Here is a 23123-nt window from a genome sequence, read left to right as displayed (position 1 = left end):
AGCAAGGACAGCGGGGGACACAGACAGAACTAGATGTAGAAACAGAGCCAGAGGCAGCTGGAGACAGAGAGAAAGAGATGAACTGCTGGTGACTTTCTAGATACCAGTGTCCAGCTCTACTTCCTGCAATTAAATTCTAGACTTGATTCTTTTTAACAACTCCCCTATTACAAGCCATTTTAGGTAGATTTCTGATTCTTGCAAAAAAACAATTCTTGACCTAAACATTTGCTCCTTGACTGTAGCTGCATCTTTTAAACAAACATTTAATTTGCAACTATGGAAATACATGTACTGTCTAACATAACTGGGGCACTGTAAAGAGCTGAGGCTCTCAAGGGAGAGGAACTATAATTTGTTTGTAACATCTTAACTTCTTTCCAAAGACAGGTTTAGTCTTATGCAGTAATCACAGCTAACGTTTCCTGAGCACTTCCTGTGGGGCCAGTTCCAAAAGCTGTCCACGCATGATCTCCCCTATTCTTCATGACAACTGTAGGTTGTTGGGGAAAGCTTTAAAAATTTTTTGTAGGTTGTAGGTTCTATTATCATCATTCCTATTTTATGGAGGAGGAAACTGAAGCAGAAACAGAGATTAAGTAACTTGCTCAAGGTCACACAGCCAATAAGGGGATAAAGGTGAAATCTACTGTTTATTTACATGAAAATTGACATTTGAAAAATAAAAAGTGTATGCATTCATTTAAAATTCATTTCAGTCAATACATTTTTGTTGAATGCCTAGTATGTACAAAGCACTAATTTAAATAAACTAGTTAACACTGATATTACAAATATAAAGTCCTTCAAAATATGACTATTCAAAATAAACCTTCCTTTCTGTGATACACACACACACACACACACACACACACAAAGATGTACTTTCAAATTAAGTTTTTCAATTTCCGAAATACCTCCTTTAAAACAGAAGGGAATAAATTTCTACAATGCTATTATCAATGCATTAACTATTTCAAAATTCACTGGAATATCTGAAGAGTATTTGCTGCAAGCTAGACTCACATGAAAATAAACCTTGACTTCAGAAGGAAGTCTACACAGATAAATACATATCCATTTAATTAACTGTAGTGTAAGTTACACACGTATATAAAAAAGTAAAATGACAAGGATGAGAGGATTTATTCATGGAAGGTGGTGAGTTGCCATGGATTCTGCTTCTCTTGATTTTCTGAGCAGGGCTTGTTTGAGGGCACTAATTTTCTCATCAAGTTCAGCCAGTGAGTAGTTCTGCTGTAAACAATAAGAACACAAATTGCTGAATAAGACTCTGAAGTTTCTTAATGCAGATAAAGTGCTAAATGAACTATAAAAATTTAAAATATCCAAAAGCATGGTAAATGTCTTTTTTTCTCATAATAAAAATTTTTAAATTTAACTACATATGTTAACTACATCATAAATTTACAGGCATAAAATAACAAGGCTTAAATATTTCTTATTTTCTTTCTCTTTCCTAATGACTTAGCTGCCTTGGACCTTATATACTTTGAAAGGACTATAAAAATTGTTTTTTCAACTGACTATTCTCATAATCAATAGTAAAAAAAATTAAACTTTAGGATTAGTCTAACTGCTTAAAATACCTAGAAATTCGTTTTGGATGGATCAACTGCAGTCAACTACCTCTCCTGGAAAAAATGGATGCTCTCAAAAATTTACTTAAAATTTTACAATAAAAAAAATAAGTAATATGCTACCCTTAAAAAATAAACAAATAAAAAAATTTTTAAAGCTTTCTCCAACTTGACACTGCTGCCCTAAAAGGCTAGCAAAACCTTACTAATTAAGATTCAACCAATTAATATAGTAGTATGTGGACAAGGGTGGGCTGAAGTCAGCCTCTGCCAAACACCGCTTTTTGATTTGGACGCTGCTAAGTAGTGGTGTCTGCAAAAGAGGGAGGGGGTGAGATTTAAATTCCTTGAGGATTTATTATTTTTCAGCATTTTGTAACTGATACATGCCTCTACAGTTAACAGCTGGACAAAGACTTTTATATTTATTTGGCCCATGTGAGTCATTCCATGCCCTTGAAATAAAATTATTTCTCTAATTCACGTACATTAATTTATGCTGCCTTTTCAGTCCTAAATTCCAGAGTATGACCTAAAAGCAACCATAGCAGAAACTTTTACTAATAAGAAAGGAAAAAAACTAATCAAACTATTTCAGAAGCCAAAATGAAAATGCAATAACTTACTTGAGGTGGTTGAACTTTTCTTCTTTTTCCAGAAAAATTCTAGATTAAAAGAAAAAAAATAGTAAGTAATCAAATGCTTAGAAAATCTAAACAACAATTTTCCTTTATAGAATACTGAATAAAATATGGAAAATCTTGGCACAAACAAAACCCATACACTCAACAAGCACTCTCTGCACTCATCTGCCTTCTGTACTTTGGAAGTTACCCTCCAAAGGTGACATTAAAAGTATACGGTAGTGACATCGCAGCAACATGCTCGTCCCTGGCTATGCACACTTTCCCACTAATTCCCAGCCTCTAAAGAGGCTGAGTGATTGTGGAAAAGAGGCGCTCTGGGGCTTTTCTACTTAGTTTCCTTGTTTATAACCTTTCCACCTCAGGATACTGAACAAGTGAAGCAGCAATAGACAGGAAAAGAGAATTTAGAAAACCAGGCCAAGGGATGAAAACACACACACACACACACACACATACTGTTGACTGACTACAATGGACACTACTTGTCTGTGTGACTCTGGGGAATGCTGATCCCACCCCACTGGTCTTGTAGGTCACTGGAATGGGCATGGGCCCAATTCTGGCCAATGAGTAAGGAGAGGTCTCCTGGGAACAGGGTGAGAGCCTCTGGAAAAACCTTCCTCATTTCTGAGAGAGCCCTCAAAGGAGGCAGTTCCTCTGGACACTGCTGTATCTAGATAGGACATCTCAAAGCACTGTGGCTATCTTGCCATTTGCCTGGGGAAAAAGCCAACACCAAGCAGACCCGAGAGGGGCTAGAGCCCAATTCTTTGACAATCATGATTTAGCTAGTAATCAATTAACCCTGAAGACTGCACTACTGTTGAACTTCCTATTTTATAAGATAATTTCCATACTGTTTGAGCCAGTTTGAGTTTAAATTTCTATCACTTGAAGCTGACTACATTCTCACCGACAAACTGCTGAACCTTTTAAACCCTGACCTAATGAATTCTTTCTAGATTTTGTTCTTAGTTTCACAGAACCACAAACTTTTGAATGGCAAATCAGTATATCAGCACATTTGACAAAGAAACTGTCAATGTAGGTGGCAAAATTTTCTCGTGAACATTTCTGATCACTGAGATTTCGAAGAGAAGGTAAAATTCACATATTCCTTTGTGTCAAAAGCTTTTCAAAGAATATTGAGGTATGCCTCTTATCAGCAGTTATAATAAGTGGGAAATCATTAAGTGTTGGAATTATTAAATATGGGGAAAAAGTGCTTATTTAAACATGATCCTTCCTTTGCCAAACTGAGCTGAATACCTGTGCTGAGGCCTCTGGGCAGGTAAGGGCTTAATGTTTAATTTGGTCACTGCTCAGTCTCCCACCTTCCTAAGAAGTAGCTTTTTACATACCTGATGAAAATATACTTCCCCTTGTTTTCCTAATAGTTTAATCTATAAAATACTGACAGTTGCCATGTCATTGAGCAATCAGATTATTACTGTATCATGAACTCAAAGTAAGACGTATCAGAAAGAGAAGAAGAATGACACCAGTGGTTCAATGACTTAAAAACAGTAAAATGTGGTCTTACTTTAGGTTTGAGCGATATTTTGACAGTTAGAACATTTAGAAACACATCTGTTGTCAATACACTGGACTAGCTTTAAAATTTACTTTTTTTAGGTCCAAAATCTCAGTGTAAAAGGTGGAAATTTTAACAAGTTTTGGTACCTGAGAGAAAATATTTGAGAGCACAAATCACTAAATATACAGCTGGACAGAGATCATTCAAAACTGTCTCTTCTTTCCTATTATTTTACCTTAGCAAGTAATTTATAGCTACATTTATAATGCCTGTGTCCTGATGAAAAGGTAATCACAGACACACACACACATACACACACAGGTCCAGGGGACCTGTGCTCTAAGGAAACCCAGTGGTAAGAAGGCCTCTTCCGCGACAACCCCCTTTCTTACTGATCAGCTGTTAAGGGGCTACTGATTCTACAGATGCAGCGTCTTAATGTTTCTTCCCTTCCAGTCCCACTGTGCTGATTCAGAGCTTCATTTCTCCCTGGTGTGGACGGTGATATGCTTCCTAAACTACTTTCCTTGCCTCCAATCTCTCTCTAACTCAGACTTCATAGTGCCACCAGATAGGAACCTAAATTATAGGTTTTTCTTTCTCAAAAACTTAATTGTGCTCCAATGACACTGGAATTGCAAACTGGTTAGTGTGTCCTTCAGCGCCCTCCAAAACATGTTTGCCATTTAATTTTCCAGCCGGATCCAGTTGGTCACCTCATGCTTCAGGCCCACCATGCACTTTCACACATACGTGGCCCGTGCACATGAAGCTGACTTGGCTTTCAGCACTCCCCTCTCCCGATAACTACCCTTTAGAACCCCGAGTTACCATTACAGACTAGAGTTAGGACTCCACCTAGTTAGTGCTTTGGAACAAAGTTAACATGCCCTCAAAAGTCCAGTGATTAACTATCAGCCAAGTCCTATCCATTCATTCGCACATTTATTCAATGCCTACTAGATTATGCATGTTCAAAGATGAACGAGACACAGTTCTTGCCCTTCAGAGAGGTTCAATATATAATGTGAAAAACAGATGTGTAAACAGATAATTGTAAGTGATAAGAGCTATAAAATGAACAAGTGCGTGGAAATATACTTGTGAAGCATGTTATACTTACTGTTTTCAAGGGTCATAATTTAAAATCAGTAAGTAATTCTTTGGTAATACTCACAAGGATTGTATCTCATAATACTCACATGGATTGTATCTCTTAAATGGTCTGTTAAGTGATGCCGCCCTTAAAATTTTAAATTGTTACCACATTCAATTCTTTCCATGTTGAATGTGAAGGGTACAGATCTTTAGAACTACTACATTAAAAGGTGTAACAAATACTAATCTTTGTTGTGATTCCTGCTTTATATACATTCCTGTATATATGTATATATAGACACATAACTTTTTTTGGACTTTTATAACTGGTTCATAAATGAAAAGAACTTTACATAATCTAGTTTTGTTTTAAGAACTGAAAACAATTTATATCTTTTCTCCGTTAATGTTTCCCTTTTCCTATGCTTTACTTCAATGTTACCCATGATAATCAATTTCTATCCAGCTGTAAGAGGCTTCCCTGTGTTTAGAATTCATCTGTTTGTGAATCTGGATTAAACACATTTCAATTAAAATCTTTTCAAGAGTTCAGAAGTTCAATTTCTAACAAAAGTTCAATCCTAAGAAATTTAATGGGCTCAACTTTCCCTTTCTCTCTAACTTTTGAAGCTAGAAGACTGTGCTATCTGTGTAGTCTTTTCTGTACCCTTTTGAGGGGTATGTAAAATTATGCAATTGCCATGTGTGCACGACCAGCATGAGGATGGTGGGAGTCATGAATAACGTGCTATGTCCTCTGCAGGGTGTGTGTTCAACTCTTCTTATGTGCAAGGACAGTTGAGAGCTAGCTCTATTCCAAGCAAGGACTGCAGCTCCCAGAGGTGGCACAATCATTCTACCATGGAAGGGTGAGTATGAAATCTTCTTTCCCTTTGGGCCTGTGCTGTAGATATATTCATGGGCTTTTAGGATAGTCAATCTGAATGTTTAAACCTTTTCAGTGTTTTGTGCTTCCCTGTAGCTCACTACTAATTTGGATATGTCATTTCCAATAGTAATCCAAAAGTGATCCTTCTAATCAATACATATTAACAGATTTGGAAATATTTTTTAAAAGCACTAGTTTTCACAGGTCTGGCAACCCAACACATCCTGGCCAATCCTTTGTTTATGTTTATAATGCTTCCTGCCCCTGCAGTCAGGCAGTCACCAAGCGTCAGCCCGCAGGCCTCTGACAGTCCCAGTGTTCTGACCCATTCTGTGTTTTAACTACCACCTCTACACAGACTCTCCCAGTTGTCCCAAGTGTAAGTCCTACATCTTGAAAAGCTTACTTGATATTTCTATCTGCATATCCTGCTATGACTTCAAATTCACATTTCCCCCCAAAATATCTCCCCCTCCAGATTTTCTTATTTCTATCAATGATGTTATCATTTTTCCAACCAGAAACTGGACCCCCCCGTGCTCTATGTCTCTTTTTCCGCATCTAATCAATTATCAATATTTGTCAACTCTATTTCCTACTGTCTCTTGCATTCATCTTTTCTATTCTCACTCTTATGTCCTTAGTTCAGGATCTTACCTCACATCTAAGCTAGCAAAATACTGTCTCCTTATTCTTAGTCTCTCCGTTTTCGTTTCTCTCCCAGAACAGTATTAGATAAATCTTCGAAGTATAATTTGCACAAGTCACTTCCCTGCGCAAATGCTTTCAACAGCATTTAAACTTTAAATACTTAAAACTTCTGAGTATAGCATTTCAGGTGCTCTACAATCTGACTACTTCTACCTCTTTAACCAAACACTCTAGACAGCCCATCCTGTATATAACAGATCCCCCAAAACAAGATTATGATTCGAAGGGCTTGCTCTTTTGTTAACCAAGTTTAGTAACAGGTATACGTTAAGCTTTTATAAATCAGAATCCGAGAGAAGAGATAAATGATGGTGCAAGGTCTCACTGGAGGCATCTAATACTACCAGACTCCCTTGTAAGATCAGTTCTGTTGTTAACAAGAATTATATTAACAAGGTATGAAATTCAACTAGAAAAATAACCTGCCTAGGGATTAGGCACGCTTGATTATGAAGGCAGCTGGAACGGGAAAAACTTGGTAGATTGTTGTAGAAAAAGGCATAAAATCTTTATGAAGTTTTCTAGGAAGATACATTCAAATAATCCTAAAAGCAGAAACACCTTTGTAATTATGTAGTACAACCAACAAATCTCCTAAAATGAGACAACTGAGGCCAGAGGAATTGTGTGACTTATCCACGTTCATACAGCTACCTGAGAGACGGTTTCCGGAACTAAATAAATGTTAATATTGACTGAGGTTTCACCATGTGCCAGGCAGTGTGCTAAGTGCCTGACTGGCATTATCTCATTTCATCTTTGCCTCAGCCTTTAGTTCTTTAATAAACCTCATTTTACATTTGAGGGAAGTAAATCACTAACACTCTTTCTCTAAATTTTTGATCTCTGATCTGTTTATTTTTCACCAGTGACTTAAAATGATCCATGCTAATGTAAGCTATTTTACATAATTTTTCAGAAACAGGAGCTTCAGAAAGATTTTCATGAAAAATTTAAGAATTCTGTTCACTTTTACATTATTTTAGTTCTTCTAATATGGCACTGCTTAAAAAAAACCAGCAAACCTCAGAAAAGGAGTTATGTATAATCACCCCAAAGACAGGAAAAGAACACACTGAGCTCAGGATCACTTGTCTGAAACATGCTGATGTGATAAAGAAGATACTTATCAGTACAACACTATTTCTTAATGCCCTCGGGAAAAAGGTAAGAATGAACGAATGAATCAATAAATGCTAGAGTTGAGGAATTAGACAAACATAGACTAGTCTTTCAAAGTCTGGTGGTTAAGATCAAGAAAAAGGTAGGGTGGCAGACTTAGGTGTTTGTTTAGATGAGGGAGAGATGTAAGCGCGTATGATCTGAGGGAAGGCGTCTGTGGACAGGGAGGGATTAGAGACACAGGGGATAACTAATATAGCAAGGTCCCAGAGGAAGCCTCCGTTCTACAAGATAGCAAGTTCAGAGTGATAGGGCTGACTCCTATCCAGGCTGATTTATTATGCCATGAAAATGGCTTGAGAATTTAGGTAATGTACAATAAAAGTACCCCTTTTTAAAAAATTATGAGTCTATAATACAGTATTCAGAATCACAATTTTTTTTTTTTTGTGAGGAAGATCAGCCCTGTGCTAACATCTGCCAATCCTCCTCTTTTTTTGCTGAGGAAGACTGGCCCTGGGCTAACATCCGTGCCCATCTTCCTCCACTTTATATGGGACACCGCCACAGCATGGCTTGCCAACTGGTGCGTCAGTGCGCGCCTGGGATCCGAACCGGTGAACTTCGGGCCGCCGCAGCGGAGCGTGCGCACTTAACTGCTTGCGCCACCGGGCCGGCCCCCAGAATCACAATTTTTAAAGAACCAGGTAACCCCCTACATATATATGCTCTTTCATCTCTGAATTATTGAAACAGTGTTGCACTTACAACAGATCAATGAGTGAATTTTTATATGAAGAAAAACCCAAAATAAAATAACATTTATTTAGTTTTTAAAGACACTTATACTTACCACAGACTGAAAATATTCAGGAGAGATGCCTTCCAATTCAAGGATTTTATCCTCAAGTTTTTTAATTCTCTGATAAATGTCTCTTGGCACTGGACCACCTAAATACATTAAAAAAAATTCTGAGATACTATTGAATAATTCTTCCTTCTTACAATTTTTATTCTTAAAATACCATACGAAGACACTAATGCAAAGGAATGGGAAATATTTATACTTAAAAAAATGAACAGAAGTAAAAGAGAATGAAATCTTGAGCTCACATTTTCATATTACACACTAAGGGATATATTATTACACTACACCTCCCCTCAAGGCCCCATATGCTTCCTATATTGCTAGGAATCTTGTTTTATGTTAAACTCATTTCACAAGATATTGAATAGTTCCTATAAATATAACAATTTGTATTTCTGATAGACTTTGATTGTTACTTGGGAGGAGAAAAATGCACAGTGACAAATGACAATTCAATCCAGTGGCTGCAATCTGTCATAACATTTTCTTCCATTTATACTTCTCCCTACATGCCATATTTTCTCCTTTAACCTAGAAGAACATTAAAGGGGAGCGTTACCATAATTCTTACCTAACAAACTTTCTAGGGAGGGGGAGAGTAAATTAAGGTACTCAAATTTCAAGGTTATGATTATATCCCAAATTCTTTCATTTCTCAGCAACTCCAATGTGACCATTCTGGTCCAGACCACCAGCACGTCTCCCTGGATTATCACAACCTTCAAAACGGTCTCCTTATTTCTCCTTGCTCCCATAGAGTCTATTCTCAACACGGCAGCTAGTGATCCTTTTACAATGTAAGTCAGATAGTGTCACTTCTCTGTTCAGAAACTTCCAACACCTTCATATCTCACTCAGATTAAAAACCAAAGCCTTTACAACAGTCTACAAGGTGGTACAGTTTGGACACTCTCCCCACACTCATCTCATTCCAGTCCCTTGATTCCTCTTTTCTGTTACTTTACTAGGCCATGTACCTCCCAGCTTTTGCTCTTGCGGCTCCCTCTACCTCCATATTCACAAGGCTTGCTCTTGCCAACTTCAGGTCTTGGCTCAAAAGTTACTTTATCAGTAAGGCCTTCTCTGACCACTGTTTGAAAAATACCCGTGCTACCACCTTCCCCTCCTGGCCACTCACTATCCTCTTTCCTTTATTTTTCTCCAAACCATTACTAACACCTGACATTCTGCATGTTGTTTATTTATTGCCTATGTCTCCACTCTCATGTAAGCTCTAAGAGGGCAGAATTCTATGTTTTGTTCATTGGGTACGGCTGTGGAGCTTGTGCACTGCACAAACCTAGGAAGCATCAGTTCATAGACTACACAGGTGCTCAATATTTACTGACTGAAGGAACACATGATTAGACAATCATTATGCAATTAAAGAATATGGGCAAATTTTCATATCAAAAGTATCAACTTGTTAAATATAAACACTCAGACATATGTTTCTTTTTCTTTTGAGAATATTTTTTATCTTAGAATCTTGGTTGTTCTTGCTCTCGAATAAGGTAAAATGAGTAACTTATTCATTTGACTCTGCTCATGCTGTTCCCTTTACCTAGACTGTCCCTGCCTCACCTCTGTAACCTTTTAAGAGCCAGCTCAAGCTTCACTGGTCAGTGAAGCACTGCCTGAATCTCTTCACATGGCGGCACTCTGTACCCCCACCATACCCTTCCTTCAGAGCCCCTTTACATTTCTCTTCACTATTAATCTTTCTCCCAAACAGATTATAGAGTCCTAGAAGCTAGGGACTGTGACCACATCATCTCAGTATCCCTCAAGTCCAAAATAGCACTTGGCACATAGCATGCATTCAAAGATATTTTTCAAAAATAACTACTTGATACTATTAGACTTAATAAACAAGTTAATCCTTTCATAAAGTTGTATTTTAATTCATCTAGTTCTGGGGGAGAGGATTAATTTTTAATCTTAATCTCTTATTACTCTCAAAAATTTACTCATTCTCTTATCTTCTTCTACCGCCATCCAGCAAATACTCCAGCTAGACTGGACTCAGAAACACCCTGAACTATATTTTGTGCCTCTATGCTTTTTGCAGATGCTGTTCCCTTTTTGGAATGCTTTGCTCCTGCCTGCTGAAAAATTCCTACTAACCCTTCCAGGGCCCAAATGTCACTTCAGCAGGGATACCACCCCTTGACCTCCTGAGAGAGCTGAACACTAACTCTGTGTCCCTACTGTACTTTGCACATATCTGAAAAAGTGAAACGAGCAATCGTTCATTCAGTAAACACCTGAACACCTGTTTTGTGCCAGGCACTGCACTAGGGACAAAGCGATGAACATGACTGTTTGCTCTCACAGACCTTATTATCTACCTGGGGAGAGAGATATTAAACAAACGCAACTGTGACATGCCATAAAGGAGGGCAGGGAGTACCAGGTGCTATTGAGACCATGTAAAAGCGGAATCCATACCTTTGGGATCAGGAGGGAAAAGCATGGGCAGAAGAAAAATCCTGGGTAAAGGCCCTACAGCAAAATGAGTGGGAGTTGGGAAGCACAGAGATGTGACTGGAACTATAGATATAGATCATGCTATTTAAAATTACAACCCCCTCCCATCCCAATCTCCTTTCCCTTCTTTTGGTCAAGGCCCTTTACTTGTAGCCCTTCTCTTCTAGTGTAGCATATAATATATATACTAGAACTTCTGTTCACATGTATTCTCAGTACCTAGAACAGTACCTGGCTTATAGCAGGAACTTATTACCTATTTATGAAATGAAGGAATAAGTATTAAGTTTGGTATGCATATAAGGGCAACAGCAAACCATTAAAGAATTTTTATCTGGGGAGTGGCAAGATCGGATTTGAGCTGTAGAAAAGCAATTTGTCCACAAGGTAGAGAACTGGTCTCAAGGAGGAAGTCTAGAGGCAAAGCACCCATTTAATATCCTTCCATCAGTCCAAGGCCGAGAACACAGTGACTTCAACTAGAGTAGTAGCTGTGGAGGTAAATTTAAGAGATACTGAGAAGACACAATCAACAGGATCTGGTGACTAAATGGGGAGGGAGACTCAGGCTTTGGAGCCAGTTAAGATCTAGGTTTGATTTCTAGTTATCACTTACTACCTTGGACATGTTGCTTGAGCTCTCTGAACTTCAGTTTCTTTATCTGACAATGATAACAGCACGAACACCTCACAAGGGTACTGTTAAATATTAAGTGAGCTGACATATGCATAATACTTTCAGAGTGACTGGCCCTTAGTATTATTCATTAAATGTTAGTTCACTTCACTGATGGCATTTATTTATTTATATGTTTATCCTCACTGAGAGACCCTTGGGGACTAGGATCAGATTTACAAATACTTTTTACCTAGCACAGTGGGTGATTAGAACGAGAGATGGTCATGGTTAAACTTTATTCATTTTTGTACAGACTGGAACAATGTTTTGTATGTGACAGGTGCTCAATGAAAATTTGGTGACTAAATGAATTGGAATTTCTTTAACCACCTGCAAAGGTACATGACCGGGCATTGTCTGGCACTCTGCTTACCTGTCTGCAATCGCAAGTGAGCCTCAATATTTTGTAGTCTTTCTTCTACTGCCTGGTTACCACAATCTCGAAGCATGCTGTTGGGTTTATGACCTGACCCTTGAATTCCTTCAGGTCTAGTCTGTGGTCCATATGTATTGACAACTCTAGAAACTAAGATAAGAAACTTCTGAGCCTACTAAATCTACATTTCAAAAATCAGCAAATCTCTCTCCCTAACAGTACTTTATATTCTTTTCATAAAGACCATCTAACCACAAACCCAAGCATAAGAAAGGCAAGATTTTTTGTTTTGTTTTAAAATAAACAAAATGTAGATAGGAAAGTGATTTTTACCCATTTTGCTTATGATCTAGAATAAGCTTCTGTCAGTGGAAGATATTATGGAGTGGATACTTACCTTTTACATGACTTTTAAATCCAGGGTAAGGGGTAAAAACGGCATCAGTTCTTGCACAACTATTTTCTAAGGAGAATTTAGATGAGTACAAGTTTAAATATATTCTTAACTTCAAATGTATGAGATTTTGATAAACTTTCAATAATTCATATTAACATATTACTCATAATAAGAGAATATCATTTTTAAATAATAGTAAATTACCAGCACATACAGGATAAAATTTAGTGATCTTTACCCTCTAAAATTTAAAATATCTAATCTTATCTAATTTTCAGATTTATATATAGAAAAGCCCTCAGCACTCAGTGGCATAATTTAACATAAATTTTAACGAATACTAGTATCCCTGAAAACCATGTGGGCCTTTGGAGAAAATAATTTATATATTAATAGACAGTATTTTAATTCTAAGCCAGAGACACTATTCATTTTATTTCATCATAGAAATAAATAGAACTCATTACTTTCACTGAAATATCTTTTTTAAAAAATACAGCATTTTTGATATTACTGATCAAATTAGTAAACAGCTAATAAAAAGGATTAATTATACATTTAGCACATTTTTATTTCAGAACTCCACAGAAAAAAGACCTTGAAATCTCAAGTATAACACATACTTTTCCACTTTACCTAGATTTCCAATGCTTATTTAAAAATCTCTAATCACAAAAGCCATTTATCTCTTTCCAGACTGCCCCTTTCAAAAAATGCAATTTTAGGAAAGACACATTGTGAAAATTTGTTCAAATTTTTTTCTAAGCTGAAAAGTATAGTTTGTTTCAAATCAGATATCAACAAATAGATTACAAATCAAGGAGGGAAACTGGAACAATGTTAACATAATATATAAACATTTCAAATATTATAAAATAAAACTTAAAATGACATTAAGTAAAACCATGCATTGCAGTGAATTTCCGGAACAATTCCCCTTGACTACTTTATAATAGAAAATGTATGGTAAAAGAGGTACTGAAAGAAAATTATATTTTTCCCTATGGAGTTTGATTTTTAAAAAAATCCATTATTTATATTTAGGTCAAATTGAGAGGTATTAAAAGGAACACACTAACACATTACATTTATATTTTTTCAGTCTAAGTTTCCTTAATAGTTCTGCTGATAAGTCACTACTAAACAGAGTCATTTTCTTTTTCTTTTTTTTTTTTGAGACACTTCAAAATATGTTTAAAGGGCCATCACTTCTCCATTCTTTTTCTACCATTTCATAGGGCTAAAGGTTAAAAAAAGAAGCTATCATCCATTCCAGAGCTATATTCCAAATATATAGATTAACTGGCCCATCAGTGAGAAATTCAGCATGGTGTGAAGACAGTGAATGTAGGAGTGCTAGTCATCTCCACAGCAATTCTTGCTAGCACTGTTTTGAGCCAGCAAGGGATTGAATGGGCCAAGGAATCCTGCTGAGCATTTCAATTCTTGTCAATTTCTATCCCCTGGTGGTTTATAATAATAGAGTTAGCAGGGAGAACAGAGGAATAACATTAGTGACACATGTGCTTGCTCCCTCAACAAACCCTTTCTCATGGGTTGCTTGTACTTGGACTGTAGTACCTGAGATTTTGCCACTGTTGCACCTGTTCTGAAGAGCCAACAGGAAAATATACCAAATCTAGAGATAGGCATGTATAACGTTAATAGAAGAAAAGGCTGAATTTAGGACCCAACTTAAGCCTGTATTATTTCATTATGAAGAGAATCAGTGTACCAATGTGATACGAGTTAATTCTAGATTCATCTGACAATTCTGTGTTCATAATAATTAGCCAAGAGATATTTGAGGCAACAAGAAAAATGTTCATTCCAATTAGGAACTCTTCTCCATAATTTTTTCTAAGAACTACTTGTTCTGATTATTACTATGATGCCTGAGTATGATCTATGCCAGTGCTTTGCAATATTTTGTATTCTGCAGCATACCTGCAGATCTGTAAATATACTATGGCATCAAGTGGAGAGGAAAAGGAGAATCTGATGAAAAACAGCATATATTTGCACTATGAGAGAAAGGAAAACAGCATAAGACACCATAGTCTTCGGGACAAATTGGTGTTATCGTGACAGAAAACATTTTAAGCAGCTCAGGAGTAGTGAGAAAACTGCTCCCTCTTGAGGAGTATTAACTTTACTAAGTTCACTTTATTTATGAACATCGTAAGTTCATAAGCCTATTTACAAGCCTGAAATTTATATAGCTCAGTTCCTTCTTGCAGGTGAGACCGAGCAACCCTGCCACCCACCCATCATCTTCATTTCCTAAAGGAACTTTAAAACAATCTTTTCACCTGTGGCAAACATTAGCCTTTTTATGTTAGCATTTATTTAATTTTTGCATAAGCAAAATGAAAACCATTTTTGCAATACAGTCTAATTATTAAACAGAAGGAAATTCTGCTGCCTTAGTTTCTAAGTAAACCTGTAAAATGAATTTGTGTTCTTAACGTTATTCATTTATAAAAACAAATGAAAGATCAGAGCAACTGTAAAAACTGTGCTTAAAACTGTTATGAAAATTAACTTCTTCTAGGTAGTTACCTTGATTACAATCAATAACATTGCAAAATTCCCTGACGTTGTTTTCATTGATTTCAGCTTGCTTTCTTTCAATAAATGCAGATATTCGTCTGTCAATCTACAAACAATAAGTATGCATGTTTTAACAATTCAAACACAATAAGATTTTAAAAAGTAATACTCCCCTCCCCCTAAAAACCCTCTTACTTCTGCTTTTCCAGCCTTTATTTGAACTACTTCTGGATCAAAATGGATCTGTGTCTTTTTCACATCTCCTAAATCACCATCTTTGTGCTTTTCTTCCTCTTGTAGCTCGCCAGTGGGAAATTTGGCATTTACTTCATTCTTGTTCCCTGTTTCTGTTTTTTCTATCTCTTCAACAACAGCTGTATTCTCCTCTTTAATCAGAGGCTGAAGTTTTGCTAAAAAAGGCTGAGAAGAACACAATTCCATCTGCTGGGGTTCAAACTGATCAAAATTAATGACACATTTAACATATTTATATAAATTTCTGCTAAGTAAATGCAATATTTAATATCAATTAACTAAATATAAAAAGTTAGCTATCAGGATACATAGCCCTGACCACATGTAAGTGTTTGCTATTCTCTGCTATTGTGACCATTATCATTTGCTATAAATCTGTTTAAAAAAAAAAAAGAAAGAGAGAAAACCTGAGGAAATTTAAAATTTTCTTTGAGAGAATCATTCTGTCACTCATCTTTTATTTTGTGCCAAATCAAAGCCTCAGCCTCTGGCACCAATGCCACTTAATTAACATGTCATTCAAATGCCTCCTCAGAACACTAAGGCTTAGTATTTTTCCTCCTTAACACAAGAGCCAGTGCTCTCACTCCGCAAAGCCCTGCATTATCACTGTATCACTGGAGATTCTCCACTTGAAACTGCAGTTGGCCAAAGTGAATGAGAGAGCACAGACGTGAAATATATAGGTGTTATGCTGAGTGAACACTCAGGCTTTTCCTGACATGGCAAGATAACTTGTTGTGTCATGAAATTAAATTTTTAGAAAGAAAATGAAGAAGAAGAAAAAAAAAACCTACTAAAATCCATAGCTGAAAAGAGAGAGATGCCCATCACTATACTAGAGGGGGAAAGAAATTCTGTTGTCTAACATGAATTATACTACCTACTCCACCCCTACAGTTAGGCCTCAATTGAGGTCTATAGCTCACTGCTCCTGCTCTTTAAAATTAGGGTTAACTATTACTTTTAACGTGAAACAGAGAGTTAAAACTTCCCATAAAGTCATTGAACACAGGGCTGAAAATTAATGTCTATTCCATTAACCAAAACACACCAACACCTGTCAATGTTCCAGTTATTTTTTCATACCTACGGTTTTGCTTGCATTGTTTGCTATACCAAATACTCTTCCAAAACCTTACAATCTTAACAGCAGTAAAGTGACCAATCCCAACAGTTCTTCCACTGACCTTTTTCACACTTCATATTGTATACTTTGACTAGAGATAAACTGCAAGATCACATCAATTGTAACTGTAGAGATGTTCAACTGGAAACCAGCAAGGTTATAACACTGTTTAGTTATTGAACTGAAATGTTAAAAAATGTAGCAGTACTTTTATAAATAACAATTCAATGTTGACTTCTAATATAAAGGATGAATTATTTCAAACTGTTAAAGAAAAGATAAAATAGTGACTGGCTACTTACTAAGATGAGACATTAATGTCACAGAAATTACTTTCTTTTTAAAAACTATGCTGAAACTGTTTAATTGCAATAGACACTCCAGGATGTGTCATGCTGGGATAATGCCACTTCTTGAACCACTGAAAGCACTGCATGAGCCTCCAAACTCACCCAAGGCATGGAATCATTATCATAGCATGACACACACCTGCCGTGTCTTATTGCTTAATTATAACCCACCATAGATGCAACTGTATTGAATTTTCAGTGTGAGTCTAGAATTGAATAGAATTGCATCCATTCAATCTTCACACCCACATGGGCCTATTGGGCTATATTCCCGTAAGTGTCCTGATCACTATGTAAATTAACAGATTTGGACCCAATCCGGCTGAAGTAACCTTTTATTAATAACACTATTAATACAGTGTTAAGACAGAACTGACAAATACTTCAGCTTATAATTTAACTACAATTAATTTCTATTCTCAATATTGAGTTAACATTTTTAACAAGAAATTTACCTGTAAATATAAAACGTGTTGTTCAAGTGCACTAAAGAGCAAAGCGGGCTGGAGTGCCGAGAGGCTCTGGAGCTTGTTCCAATCGATTGTAATTTTCACCACATCATCTCTGAGGTTAAGCTTCAAAGGGGCAAACCAGCGACATCACAAAAATTACATGATTAAGCTGTACATATGGGATTGTCACAAAAATAAGATTTCTACAGAGTAACATGCCCATTTAGCTCAAAGTTACCAAGTTTTTAATGCTACATTAAAATGCTCTACCTAGCTACGATTTTAAAAGGCCAAGAAAGATATAATTTTCACAAAAAAAAACCAGAATACATCTCATTCTAATTCTGTTCTTGGGTCTGTGTAATGGGACCATCTTAGAGGTGAAACTATCCACAAAAGATGAAAAGATGAGGCTTTTTTGATACTTTGATATCTAAAAACCTTTGGATGGGGGCCAAGATAGGCTTGCCTTATTTAGAATCCTACTACTTCTAGCTCAGAGCATTCAACAGAGTGAGCAGGCACATTTATGAAAGTTCTGCTATACACATTTCTTTTTGTTAAATATGTTCATAAATACATAACTGAAATATATCATTACTTTGATGCCTTCTGAATCACATTTTTAGTTTTCAACTTTAACCAATTTTAAAAATAATTTAAAAATCAAGATTATTCATACATATTATAAAGTCTAGGGATAAAGGGCAATATATTTATCTACTCCAAATAAAAGTTAAACTATTATTTAGCTGTGGAAATCTGAAATTGAAAAACATATACTTTTCCACAATAGTGAAATAAATGGCCAGAGACTGAATGGAATGGTCACATCTTTTGCTAAATAGTATTTTCTAATAAAGTGTGAGGGCTCACTATATGAAAATTTCTTGTAAGTTGGCTATGCCATGTGTGACCTATTAGAATAAAATTATATACAAAAAACTACTGAGAACCTGAATATACAATTATTATCAAAATCAGTGAAAATTATAGAGGGAAACCTCCATCTCTAGTCTTTTGAGTAAATAAAAGTGAACCACCATAAACTTTTCTAGGACATGTGTTTATGCATACTATAAGGATATATTGCATATTACAATCAACTATGTTATTTTTTCAGAAATCATTTATTAAAAATTAGTCATGTTTTCTACAAAATAAAGACAAGTGTTACATTAGTTCAAATACAGATCTTGTGAGTTGTGATTATAATAAAAGGATGAATCACTATACAAAGAACAAAAGAGATCCAAAGTTACCAAAAAAATGCACTATATTGAATGAATACTAATTGACAGAAATTTACTACCCTTCAAATGTGAGACCAGAAACATCTGAAGTCCATACTAGACAAGCATAAAGAAACAGGAAGTTTTGTGTAGGCTGCACTGGCAAATATTAGTTAATATTAATTTAACTAAGGTTTTACATGAAGATTACCACATTAATCTTAATTTATATTATTTAACACCTATAAAGATTTTGTTAGACAACAACTTATGTGTGGAAGCAAAGTATTATTATACTTTTACAGTCTTCAAAGAGATCTATAGTCGATTATAACAAATTTATAAATACAGTTTGGGGATAATGCAGGCAAATCCTCAACCAAAACAAAGCATCAAATTTTCTAGAGAAAATAATAACTCATAGAAAATAAATCTTAACGTTAGGATCATATTCTCATTTCAATTCAGCAGAATTATGTAAGCCTTCAAGTGCAATTAAAGATCCTTTGTCTTTTAAGAAAGCCACATAATAATGTCACAAATTAAAATAATCCCAACGCATCCAACTATTTATTCAACAATTCTCTATTAGTAATATGAATTCTATGCATTTTTACCCTATAGAACTTGTAACTGTAAACCACTCACTCAAAAATGTATTAGTCTGCCATCAATATGGACTATTTAAATATGCATTTTCAGTAAAAACATTATTAAATTAATACGAAAATCCAAGCTAACAGTAAGTAATTCTTCAGCTTGGTAAAATGGCCATCCAGAGGCAAGCCATAAGGTCAAAACCAGTAAATTTGAAACCTGGAATAGAAAATACTTTTTAACATTCAACTTTATGTTTCCTATTGAGGAGAGCTAATAATACAATGATACTATACAAAACGAACTTAGGCATATTACAACATACATTTTAAAAAAATCCTTTAAACTCATTGCAAAAGGAAATAGGGATCTCCTCCAGAGGAAATTTTATTAGTACTCTGGCTTTCATTCTTATCTTTAAACAATGAATCTCAATACATAAAAAATATTACCAAAATGGTTAACATTTAATCGATGAGACAATCTTATTTTTTTGACACTCGTATAGATGGTCTGTTCACTATGTCACGTACACTCGCCAAATATTTACTCTAAACATTTTTGGCAGGTGACATAAACTTTAATCACATTTCTACTTCTACCTACAGAATATCTGAATGTTTAAAATTTTTAAATGAGCTTTAAAAATTAAGTATGCAAAATATTTTAAACAAAATGTTTAAATTATTTCTTAACATTATTTTAAAAAATATCTCATCACTGAAAAAAACCTCTGTAAATTATAGGTGAGCACGAAATTCTTTTATCCTGACATTAGAATATAAATAAACCTTCAAGTTCCAATCTTCATGCCATAAAAAGTTCTCAAACTTTTAAACCATTTACAGGTCTTGGGTCTTAAGCCTGAAATATTAATGTCCCCAAGTCCTTAAAAAATTTTTTTGTAGTAAGTCTTTGGCAAACAACTGAGTTTAAGTTACAATTTTTATCAGATTCTATGAATAATCGTTCCATTACACCAATGTTTAACTTAGAGTAATGCTCTTTGTAAGTCACGACAAACATATTAGGATTTTGAAAATTACTGAAATAATCTTTTAAAAAATCGATTCTCCATCCACCCAAGGCTTTTAAAAATAATTTTCTCAAATAAGACAAATGCTCTATTTTCATAAAGTTACCATATCTTCGACACAAATGCCTGCTGTGTCTGTTACATGCACTAGTACCAGACCCATACAAACTTTTACAGCTAAAAAATTTTCCGTCTAAGATATAAGAGAAAAAAATTCCTTTAAAGGCTGACAAACTTATTTTCAGGTTGTTTCTCATTTAAAATTTGTTTTGCATTTTACATCATGAAACATATATAATATATATATAGTGACTTGATTGTAATAGAGTGTAAGGAGCACTTTTATTTAAACCCAACTTTATTATGATACTTCTGCAAAAGCTATTTATCAGCCAGTTAAACTAGTTAATAGATAAACAACTAGCTAAACAACAGTTCTGATGCGAACAGTATCAACCACGGATAACTCATCCAACTTCATGCTATAAGTATTTTAGATTCATTCCTTTTATTTTTTTCCCCATTTGAAAGGGTAAGAGTTGCACACAATGGCCAGAAGGAAAAAAGAAATAAACCAAGTGACTCATAAGAGCAAATCACCCAAGCAAGGCGGAGAGAGGGTTTTTCTAGCAATCTCAGGCGGCACTAACGTATCCATTTCTAACGAATGAACTGGAGGAAAAGGGATCCTGAGCGCCAGACGCCTCGCAAACCCTCAGAGAAGCTTTTCCGCACTGATTCTCTCCAAGCCTGTTCCTCTTGGAGCCGGGTTGCTCTTATACTATCCTCACTCACTCTGGGGGAGAAGAGTTGCAATGAAATCTAGTCTGCCCCCGGTCCTGAACTAAGCCGGTGCGGCCCTCCTCACTCCGACCGCAAGCGTCCGGGCCTGGACTCCTTCCTCCCCCGGCCGCAGCCTCTCCGGCGGGTCCCACACCCGGCAGGCCTCCGCTGCCCCCGTCCTCCGCCAGAGGAAAAAGCGGGGAGGGGCCGCACGGTTCCCATACCCCTACTCCCACAGGCCACCACTCACTTGTCCGGCCAGGGTATGCAGGGAGCGAAAGATTTCGCAGAGCACCTCCTGGGAGAGGCTGGGGCTGCAGCTCCGCTCCAGGCTCCTGTTACCGATGCTAGGGCGACTAAGCTCGGTGGCCGCAGCCATGACACCTTCGCAGGCCACCCCCGCCACCACAGAGACGCGCTCACAGCCCCAACCCCTCCCTTTCCGGCTGTCGTCGCTCGGCGATGACGTAAAAACACAGCGTCTCGCTGAGAGCGGAGCTTTGAGGACCCACCCTCTCTATGTGATTGACAGCACGTGCACCAATCAGATGCAGCGATAGCGTTACGCGGAGGACTGAGAGCAGGAATTGCGGACCTGTGCAAGGCTGGGTGCAGTATTTGGGATGGTGGTTGGAGTCGTGGTCGGCTGAGGTTTAGCTTCATGAAGCCTACCTTGACTCTTAGATGTTGCTCAGAAGTGTTGGTAAGAGGAAACTTATAGCTAAATGTTACAGTTTTAGCCCCAAATTAAAAGTTGAAATTTTAACATGGCGCTCTGGCGTGGCATGGAGAAAAATCGCTGGTCAGGGATGCGGCGGTCCCCAGACGTATTTCTAAACGTTGAAGAACTCTTTCATACAGAATTGTCATAATTGGATAGGACGTTTTCATTGCTACAAGGTTGTTTAAAACTTACACAAATTAACGTCACTAATTTTTCATGCGAGGGACGGGGCTATATAAAAGAACAATCAAGTGCTCTGTTATGCCACATTTACTATCAAGGAAATGACATTAATTACTTTAAATCTGCAAAATAATTATGTCCAGTTTTAAAACGTGCATCAGTTGCTATTCTCTGGGTGATAGCGTAGAGACGCTCACCCTAAAACTGCTTCAAAGGAGTGAAACAGTCAATATGATTCCAACAGGAATTTAACCCAAGTAGGTAATTGCATGCAATACAATCTTTGAAATTGTAAGGAAGACAAATCCAAATTGAAATTTGACGAAGTATTATTTATCAGATAGCCTTATTAAAAGATATTTGAAGGACTTTGTAATCTTGTAGAATCTTAACATTAAAAAAAAATTTTGTCCCATTGAAAAAACAAGTTGTAGAAGAATTTTTAGTGTTAAGCTCTATTCAAAAACACTTATAAATAAAAATCATCAGTTCAAAGATAAGGGACGAGGGATTTACAATTCTTAATTCTAATAGTCTAATGCAGTTGCAGTAGAGGAAGCAAAGGTGGAAATTTGCATAAGGTATTCTCCAGTTTTTGAGTAGGCGGAGTGAAAGGGGAGGAATAAGGCATCAAGGAACTGGGATAAGGGCTGCAGGGAGAAAAGAACGTCTTTGACCTGTCCCTAGGGAGCCTCTTAATTAGGCTTTCATTTCCAAAGATCTCCAAGCTTGACAGGATCTTGAGAAATCTTGTCTGTTCCCATGTTCCACAGCAAGATATACAGTTTATAACCCAGCCTACATCTAGAGGCATCCAGAAAAAGGTTTCACAATATCTAACCCCAAATTGAGCAACCTTCTTATTCACCGCACTCATCCCCATAGCTAACCTAAATTCATAATTCTTAGCAATGTTAGCATATTTTCTTTGCCTTTGGTTCTCTTGTTAGAGGAGAATATTGTAATGGGGTAACTAGAAATTTTTGTTTTGTAACAAATTAGCAACCAGCTTCAGATCATTTATTTTCACCCAGATGTGAAGATTTGTTTTAAAACCTTTTTTTTCTTTTTTGAGGAAAATTGCCCTTGAGCTAACATCTGTTGCCCATCTGCCTCTTTTACTTTTTTCTCCCCAAAGCCCCAGTACATACTTGTATATCCTAGTTGTAGGCCCTTCTAGTTCATCTATGTGGGATGCCACCTCAGCATGGCTTGATGAGTGGTGAGTAGGTCCATGCCCAGGGTCTGAACCGTTGAACCCCAGCCCACTGAAGCAGAACGCATGAATGTAACCACTATACCATCTGCGGGCCACTAGGGTGTGAATTTTTCAAATATTCATGACTCTGGTATGAAACATGGGAACATGCTTTGTCTATTACCATCTTTGATAAGGCACTGCTCCTTCCTTTCT

The 23123-nt window shown here is 36.5% G+C and overlaps 1 protein-coding gene across 3 annotated transcripts; it reads right to left on the bottom strand.

Moving 5' to 3' along the window:
• Window positions 1-610: 610 nt before the first annotated feature.
• On the bottom strand, window positions 611-21215 carry MBIP (MAP3K12 binding inhibitory protein 1). 3 transcript variants are annotated; one of them, XM_058540707.1, is made up of 9 exons: window positions 21053-21215; window positions 17158-17277; window positions 15164-15388; window positions 14978-15074; window positions 12416-12481; window positions 12016-12168; window positions 8459-8556; window positions 2228-2266; window positions 611-1254 (listed from the first exon to the last, which is right to left on the bottom strand). In XM_058540707.1, the coding sequence occupies exons 1-9, from the start codon at window positions 21179-21181 to the stop codon at window positions 1150-1152; spliced, it is 1032 nt and encodes a 343-aa protein (XP_058396690.1). In that variant the 5' UTR covers window positions 21182-21215; the 3' UTR covers window positions 611-1149. The 3 variants fall into 3 exon arrangements, with proteins under 3 accessions (XP_058396690.1, XP_058396689.1, XP_058396691.1); XM_058540706.1 differs by having other exon boundaries at window positions 611-1257; window positions 21053-21214; XM_058540708.1 differs by lacking the exon at window positions 12016-12168 and having other exon boundaries at window positions 611-1257.
• Window positions 21216-23123: the final 1908 nt, after the last annotated feature.

This window comes from Diceros bicornis, chromosome 5 (genome assembly GCF_020826845.1).
Source record: "Diceros bicornis minor isolate mBicDic1 chromosome 5, mDicBic1.mat.cur, whole genome shotgun sequence".
In the NCBI taxonomy this organism is placed as follows: domain Eukaryota; kingdom Metazoa; phylum Chordata; class Mammalia; order Perissodactyla; family Rhinocerotidae; genus Diceros; species Diceros bicornis.
The sequence above is the reverse complement of the archived record's forward strand: the minus strand, read 5'-3'. Positions and strand labels throughout refer to the sequence as shown.